This window comes from Camelina sativa, chromosome 11, assembly GCF_030686135.1.
Source record: "Camelina sativa cultivar CO46 ecotype springtype chromosome 11, ASM3068613v1".
Lineage (NCBI taxonomy): Eukaryota > Viridiplantae > Streptophyta > Magnoliopsida > Brassicales > Brassicaceae > Camelina > Camelina sativa.
Window position 1 is genome coordinate 12,117,815 of NC_141890.1, and position 9,228 is coordinate 12,127,042.

Genomic DNA, 9,228 nt, shown 5'->3' on the forward strand with positions numbered 1-9,228 from the left:
GGTAATCTTTTTGTAGAATGTGATCAAAGTCTCTGTTTTATTCTCTTACCTCTCTCTGTTTTCTGTTTTATTGCTCTGTTTCTCTTTACTCGCATGAACGAAAGATGACAACGTGTTTGCTTTTTTGGTGTCTGCGATTTCTGCTAAGGTTGTTGTGTGCTCGTGATGCTCAGTTTGCTTTTTTTTTTTTTTTTTTTTTGTTAACGTGGTGAGAGAACGAAACAGAGAAATTAGTGAAATTGATATCTTTACAATTCTATTAAAACTCTCTTATATTCTATTAAAGTGTTGCAAAATATAACTGTTAGAATTAACGAGAAAGATTTGAAAGTTTAGAATGCTTGAAAATCTATCGTTTATGTCTTCAAAATTATTCAATCAAATGGTTTTAGTTGTGCTGATAAGGCTATGAAGTATGTCCCATTGTAGTTGATAGTGATTGTAATGGTGGCTTTTAAAAAGTGAACTAGGATATAACTTATCTGTATTTGTTTCAGTTTTGGCTATGATCATTGTCTTGTAAGCATTTATAAGTCTATAAATGTCGAGAAAGCAAGAATCTTTGGTGTTTAATTTGTTGTTTTTGTTGCTTTGCAGATCAGCTACCTTCTCACCATTGTTTTGTCTTTTCTGTTTTCGTTATGTGATCAGTTTTCCTTCCCCTTATCTGTTTATGCCTTTCTGATTTTATAGTGTGCATATGTTTTATGGTTAATGTTAATCACTTCTATTGGATGTGAAGTCAGTTTGGATGTTATATAGTGGAGGTTCTGGTTCGTCCTGCTTGCCTACACTCCCCTATATCTGTACATCATGAGTTTGTGAGGTGGTTTTCTATGTTTGTTACTTCTAGTGTAGATTTTCGAGGAAGCATAAACAGACTTTTCATCAGGGAACTCATTGCCTAGTCTGATCTTTGTATTGTTTTGATACAGAACTAGGAAACCAATAGCTTTGTTGTCGTTGTTGCTCTTCTTGTTGTTGTTGTTTTTGTTTTTGTTGTTCTACATGTCTTTTTGTCTCACGTGTTTGCGTGTTGTGCAACGCTTTGAGCGAGAGCGCGGATGCTGTGGGATCTGGAGAAGAGGAGAACATGGAAGGCTCGGGTTAGGTGACAATGACCCGAGCAGTTTGGTCAGAGAGACCATGGTAGACTTGTGATCAGTTTGGTCGGGTCAACAATGGCAACAACTAGAGAATTCAATATATTTTTTTTCAAAATTAAAAACCCTAATAAGAACTTCACCATTGGAGAAAGCAAAATTTTAATTACTCTTTCACAAGTTCTTATTTTCAAAAAATACAAAATATAATCTTAAAAAATTTAAAAACCTCAAAATAGCATCCTCACTGTTGGAGAAGCTCTTAGGATTTGGGACGAATTGCAACACCTTTGATGAAGAGCCTTGACTTCCACTGGTTGCAATCGTGATCGTACATTGCAAAATAGATTTCCCCGATATTTTTGTTCGATGTGGTGAACTCACCGACAGGAATATCAACCCAATCCTCAGATAAGTAATCTAACATGTTCACACTCCGCTCTTGCAGTTTCCCCAAACTCTTGGGCAAGACCAACTTTAGATTCACTGGTGTCTTCCATTTTGAGTTGCTTCTAAGCAACGCCACCACAAACACTACCTCGTACCTTGTCCTCGGGGACAGATATTGTGTGTCAAACTTTCCAGATATGTGTAGCCAGCAAACTTTTTTCAAAATCGCAACTTCCTTAACTGATTCACTGGACAATATTGTGGTTAGTAATAGAAAATAAATCTAGGAAAAGATATTTGAGATTATACTAAACTTACAAATCAGTTTTATGAAAGTTCTTCAAAAGTTTTAAAATAGTAGTCTAAAATGCGTTTGTCGTGGATATTTGAGATTATTTCTCTAACTTTATATAATAAGATAATGTTTTTTTTTTTTGCGCAAAGTATAATCATATACATAAAAGTAAGGTTTTGCTATCTACTTATTGGTCCATTTGACATTTATTTTTTTTAAATTTAATATTTATTTTTAATTAAACAACACAATTAATTGTATACATTAATGCATATTTTATATTCATTCTTTACTATTAAATTGTAACTGAAATTTCATAAATTGTAAATTGACTTTTTCTCTTCCATTCATTTTCATTTAAACACATTATTAATTATAATTGTAATTCTTCTAATTTAATTATTTTAGAAATATAACTTCCATCACTTTTTATCCTATAAATAACTATTCTCACATCCTCCTCCACCATATCCCAAATCCTAAATATTTTCTTTGTTTTTTATAATGTTCTTGCATAGGTTGAAAACCACAATAAGAATTTGATTATATTTTTTGTTTACTATATTTTACATTGTTTTGAATTTATTGTTTCTTTGTTTTATGTACTTCTTCTTTTCTTCTTTGTTTTCTTATATTATTTTTATTTAAAATACATATGTATTCTAATATGTATAATAAAATTTTGATGACCATAATAATATTTTGGTTATAACCATCTCATAATAAAAGAATCAACCGAAAAACATCTTAATTCTTTACTTTAGATATTTGATTAGTTCATACAAATTCATATATATTTATTTTATTCTTAAAATTTGAAATGTTCTCGTGAAGGAAATTTTGGTAATATAATTATCAAATAATTTTTTTATACCTCTCTCTTACCTCCAACAAAATTGTAATAAATATATTTTAGAATACTCATCATTATATTTAGTCTCTCATTCAACATATAATTATATAAAAATCATTACTTTTAAATTTAATTCAAATATGCACTTTAAGGATTTTGCTATATAAAAAAGCAATTTGATATTTATTTTCTTTCTAGCTTTTACTACAAGGATGAAAAATTGAAAATAAGCCTAGCAATATAACTTAAATTAAGGGGAATATAAAAAAATGTAATATAATTATCAAATCAATTTTTCTTAACTCTCACTTACATCCAACAAAATTGTAATACATTTATGGGCATTTTCAAAAATATCTCTTTTTCCATGTCTCTTTTTAAAAATATCCCTCAATGTTGGCCACTTTTAAAACTACTTCTTTTTATGTGCAAAATGACCAAATTGCTCTTTCTATGAATGACAACAAGAATGTACAGTCACCAAAATCAAAAAAAATTCCCGCCAAAAATGATAAGTTTTTCCACCAAAAAATAAAAAAAATTCACGCCAAAATCGAAAATTTTTCCTGTCAAAAATTATTTTTTCCCGCCAAAAATTTTGAAATTTACACCTTCTAAAAACATTGTAAATGCTTTTAAAAATCTTTTAAAAACCTTGTAAACGCTTTTACAATGTTTTTAAAAGTGTTTTTAAAAGATTTACACTTTTAAAAATATTGTAAAAGCGTTTACAAGGTGTTTAAAAACCTTGTAAACGCTTTTAAAAACCTTGTAAACGCTTTTAAAAACCTTGTAAACGCTTTTACAATATGTTTAAAAACTTTTTTGAAAACCTTTTAAAAACTTTACAAAAACCTTGTAAAAGCATTTATAAGGTGTTTAAAAACCTTTTAAAACCTTTTAAAATTTTTTTAAAAGTTTCTACCTTATAAAACCTATTAAAAATCTTGTAATTTTTTTTGGCGGGAAAATATTTGGTGGGAAATTTTTTCTGACAAAATTTTTATCAAGGGACTTTTTTCGAAAAATTTTTGGCGGGAAAATATGTTCGAAATTTTTTTGGCGAGAAAATTTTGCTTTTCTTTTAATTGAATAAAATATTTTTCATTTAAGGGTAAAATGGTCACTAAAAGTTAAAGAAGGACAAAACTAAAAATGGCCAAAAAAGAGAGTATTTTTGAAAAGGGGTATATCAAAAAGAGTATTTTTAACAAATTCTCTACATTTATTTTAGAGTAATAATCATTATATTCAGTTTGTGATTCAACATATAATGATATAAAAATCACTATTTTAAAATTTTAATTCTAATATGTACTTTAAATATTTTTCTGCATAAAAAAATTGATTTTTTATTTTCTATCTAGCTATTTATTACAATGGGAAATATAACTAAGGGATTTTAGTTAAAAGTACCACATTTACTTACAATCTTTTCTATTCTACCACAAGTGAAAACTACTTTTGGATTCTACCACAAGAGACACTTAAAAGTCGTAAATACCCTCTTGTTTATGAGAAAAAATTGAAATTAATTGTCTTTTTTTTATATAAATATGAGGGGACAGTCTACTACTGACAATTGACATTTAATATGCACAAAAGTAAGAATCAGTGGGCCAAAGAAATGAGCCGTAAATATTTTGAAGAAGAAAGAGAAATAGGTAACAGAAAAACACGTGTGATGAAAAGATGAGAACATTAATTGAGTCTGGAGACAAGTTATTCCGTAGACAAAATGATTTGTTTGTAGACAAGTTTTATTTGTTGATCATGGTAGACATATTCATTTTTGGGGCTGTGGACAAGTTATTTTCAGTAAATTTATAAAAATATATTTTTGTAGACAAGTTGAGCCGATAGACAAATTATCAAGTACATAGTGACGGACAAGTTTGTGGATAAATTGGTTTTGTTGTTTGTAGAAAAATTGGTTTTGTTTTTCGGATCTATAATAGACAAGTTGGTTTTGGTGCTTGTGGACAAGTTTCAATTTGTTAAGGTTGTAGACATATTTTTTTTAGTAGACAAGTTGGTTTTGTTGGAAATTGACAACTTTCAATTTTTAGGTCCAAAAAACTGAATCTTGACAACAAACTAAGATCTTAGTAGACAATTATGAAATCGATGGATAAGTCGTAAATATGTCCATAAAAAATTAGACATCACAAAAAGATATAATTTTGGAGTGATGAGATCCATCTCATCGACGCCACCACTGTTGGTTTTGTGATTTATCATGAGGGGACAAACCAAAGATAAATAGAAAAGGTTATCGATTAGAGGACAAAAATGGGATAATGGAACATGAAAAATGGAGATATAAACAGTGGAAGAAAGAAAGAGAGAGAAATGGAATGTAACTTTCTTCTATCTACTTTAATTTGACATTAGTGAAACGATGGAGAAAGAGAAAAAAAAGGTGTTGGTTTCAATTAAAGTTTTTCAAAAAAAAATATGGAGAAGTTAGTCAAAGTTAATTTAGTCATTTAATGTTTGAATGTGGTATTTGTGGAAAACAGTTATGGAATGTGGTAGATGGAATGAGAAAGGTTTTAGAATGTGGTAGATTTGTTAAAAAAACTCTATAACTAAACCTAGCAATATATCTTAAACTAAGGGGAATATAAAAAAAATGTATTTTTTTAAAAAAAAATTTGGGAATCGTATTTTAAAACTTTGATTGCACTTCATATGATTTTATAGGAAATGTGTATTTTTTTACTTTCAAAATAGTTTAGCTTTTAATTATTAAATACTTTAGGTTTTGTGTTAGTTTATATGAAAAACTTAAATTATATATTTAAATCACATAGTAAAATTTTGTTTTTATTATTAATAATATTTTATGACCTCAAATGCTCAAAAATACTAATAAAAATTATAGCCAAAGTTGAACAATAAAAAACAAATAACTTTAAGAGATATGTATAATGTATGTATGATTATATTTAAATAAGTTATATATTTTGATATTGTATGATTTGAATAAATAAAAGTGTAAAATTTTTTAATGACATTTAAATTAATTTGTTAAGTTTTTTATAACTATCAAATATATTTAAATTAATTAATGTATTCTATTATACAACAATCCGCGTATTTGCGCGGGAAATTTCCTAGTAAATAGTAGAAATACACCAATTTGGCAATTTGATCCAAATTTCACAATTAATTGCTAGATTAACACATATCTCATTACTAGAATGACACAATTTTTATGTAGAAAGACTAAAAGCCCATCAAATTTTTATTTCAATTTTTTTTTGAAAAAAAAAAACCAAAAATATATAATGTATTAAAAATATGATTTAAAATATAAAGTTTCAAATATTATTTAAAAATATGATTAATGAAAAAAAATATAATGTAAGAAACATGATTTAAGAAATATGATGTTTGCCCAAAAACAAAAAAAAAAATATGATGTTTAAAATCATTTTTAATTATGATTTAAAAATATTATATATAAAAATAATATTCAAAAATATGATGTTAAAAAAATTATTTTTTAAATAAGTTTTATAAAAATATAATGTATAAAATATTATTAAAATATTATTTGTGAAAAATATAATATAATGTATAAAAATATGATATTTATTCTTTTTAAAGAAAAAATATGATTTAGAAAAATAAAACTGTGTAAAATATGATGTTTTAAAAAAGTATACAATATATGATATACAAAAAAAAAATCTAATGTATAAATATGATTTGAAAAATATGGTTAAATTTTTTTTAAAATATAATTTATTAAAAAAGTGTATAAAATATATTTAAAATATAATGTAAAAAAAATATTTGTAGTTTTATTTATAAAAAATATAATATAATGTATAAAGTATGATTTTAAAAATATGATTTAGATAACTATAATATAATGTATAAAATATGTTGTTTAAAAAAAATTATTAAAAATATGATATATAAAAAAATATAATGTATAAGAATATGATTTTAAAATATAATGCATGGAAATATTATTCTAAAAATATATCTATGTTGATTTACAAAGATATGATTTTTGGAAAGAAAAAACTGTCGTAACATAAAACAAATATGTTGTCACTATATTTACATCTGATAAATCTGTTATCAAACACCAGATTTTTGGAAACAAAAAAATTTCATAACGTAAACAAATATGCCATAACATGGTCTTCATGTAGGTTATTTTAGCAATTTTTAAAAAACATTAATAAATCTGTTATCAAATGACAAATTTTTGGTTAAATTAAAAAATCTGTCTTAACCTAAAACAAATTTGTTATCACTAAACGTCAAACTAGTAATTATTTTTCTGTAAAAAAATTTGTCACGTTACAATAAATTTTTAATGAAAAATATAAATTTGAAATAACTTTGAATAATAAATCTGCCAGACATTATATCAAATTTGCTATATATTATGAAAGTTTATGTTGTCTATATAATTTTTTCGTGAAAAATAAATCTGCTATTAATTATAATTTTTTGTAACTATCGTTAAAAAAAATATGTCGTCCAAATAAGTGTGCCATTAAAAATCTGTCATTGCAAAAATAAATTTGTTGTGTAAAAATATTTTTATTTTTATTAAAATGCAGGGAGGATAGATTTGACTTTCTTTCTTTTTTCCTAACAAATCAAAAAAAAAATTAGGAAAAAACAACTCATCTAACCTTCATATTTTATAAGTTAGTTTAGTAATTAACCTTTTATTTTAGGTCAATTTAGTTTTTATCCCAAATGAATAAGGTAAAGAGAAGATTATGACCAAACAAAAAGAAAAGGTTAAGAGACGATTTACTTTGGACTTCGGTTTATGAGAGGAAGCCAGAACCAATACTCGGAGTCGTTTGACCATGTAATAGAAAGTTCCCTTGCTTCAAGAACCCATACTTTTAACTGTTGACATATAAACTTCCATGTCAATTTCATAGACATACATAAAAGACAATCAACTAAAAAATAAAAGCAAATTTTATCACCTCGTACGAAGGCTCCGGTAACTGAATCTGGGTATTTCCAGTCATGTTGTTTGACTGGTAAACTTCAACGGCTTCCTCACTGAACATAAAATCCAAACATCAAAAAGGAGTATGTTCTAAGAAAACACAACTCGGAGGTTCCATTCCTTTAATTTGAACATAGTGTTAGAATATAGGAAATATTCTAACATTCTCTTGGAAAATCAGCAAGCAAGATGGCAAGTGGGAGTGTTGAGTAATGCCTTTTTGGCTCCCAAAACAAACTAGAAGCATTCAAGGATAGATAAGAAAAAAGGGTAATTAGTTAAATTAATGGCGTTGTTGAAAGAGTATTCTAGTGTCGTTTGAAGTTGCTTGTAAGACTAATCTAGTGGGTTAGGAGAGTTGCATTTGCTGTAGCTTTTTGTCTCTATATGTTGAGTTTGTATTGCAGTGCAAAACTAAGAAAAAGGTATGAGTTTATTATAAGGCTTTATTTCTCCAATGCTTCAAACGATTTCCAAAACTATAGAACCAAAACAGAGAAATGCAAAAAAGCTTTCCAAATGATCTAGACTTGTAAAATAAAACAGTTCTATTTTCGTTATATATATATATATATATATATATAAACTTACTTTGATGCCTCGTCATTTTTTACTATTTTCCCATCTATTCTTGTGGAGGAATCCGACAGCATTTTCTTAACCTCCGTGACGATTATCCTTATGAAATCTTCATCGGTTATATCACTTTGGTATAAGAAAATAAAAGGAAAAAAACAGTCAATGAGACAACTAGCTTTCCTTTTTTACTTGCTATTAAGTACAGACAAAAACAGTCAAAACGTTACATAGAAATTACACAGATATTTATTATCAGTTGAGTGACAAAAACATAAAAGTGGAAGAATAAAAAACCTGTTTTCGGACAAGGACAAGGCAAATCTTTGGCAAACAGAAACCACAGCTTCCTTCCATTTTTGGGGTGTTTCTGGTTTAGTATTATTATATCTACATTCCAGATCCCTGAATTGATCGCCGAATTTACCTTGAAAACGTTTCACTACGGCGATATCAAGCTTGTAGAAGATGGGAATCACTCTGAGTTTTTCTTGATCCATGCATTCCGTGATCTTTACCAGCTCATCCAAACACCATTTTGACTCGGTGTATCCTTCAGAGAAGATAACCAACACGATTTCCGAATCACCTATCCTAATAAAAAGGTCGCTTAGCTTTTTGCCCCTCTCCTCATGCTCGTCTATAAACACGTTGATGTTTTCGTTTTTCAAGGCAGTCACAAGAAAGCAGATGAAGCTTTTGCGAAGGTCTTTTCCCCGGAAATTGATGAACACTTGAGGTCGATTAGAAGAAACAGAAGATGCTTTTGCCATCGAAGATCAGATTGTAAAACGAGTTTTATTCGATTATAATTTGAATTTAAAAGAACAAGAAGAAGAAGAATAAGAAGAAGAAGATGCTCCTGCCATTGAAGAGCAAATTACAAAACGAGTTTTATCGATTCCTGTTTGAGTTTGCAATAACGTATTATTTGCTATTTTCCTGGAAACTCTAGGCCAAATGGAAAAATCTCTCCAAAAACGTGTTGACTTGTTCACGCAAAGATAGATTT

At 27.4% G+C, this 9,228-nt stretch overlaps 1 protein-coding gene across 2 annotated transcripts; it reads right to left on the minus strand.

Annotated features, from left to right (window-relative positions):
* Positions 1-1,192: 1,192 nt before the first annotated feature.
* Positions 1,193-9,228, minus strand: PP2-A5 (phloem protein 2 A5). 2 transcript variants are annotated; one of them, XM_087473609.1, is made up of 5 exons: positions 8,514-9,228; positions 8,232-8,345; positions 7,615-7,693; positions 7,434-7,531; positions 1,193-1,733 (listed from the first exon to the last, which is right to left on the minus strand). In XM_087473609.1, the coding sequence occupies exons 1-5, from the start codon at positions 8,987-8,989 to the stop codon at positions 1,730-1,732; spliced, it is 771 nt and encodes a 256-aa protein (XP_087329735.1). In that variant the 5' UTR covers positions 8,990-9,228; the 3' UTR covers positions 1,193-1,729. The 2 variants fall into 2 exon arrangements, with proteins under 2 accessions (XP_087329735.1, XP_010439743.1); XM_010441441.3 differs by having other exon boundaries at positions 1,193-1,741; positions 8,514-9,216.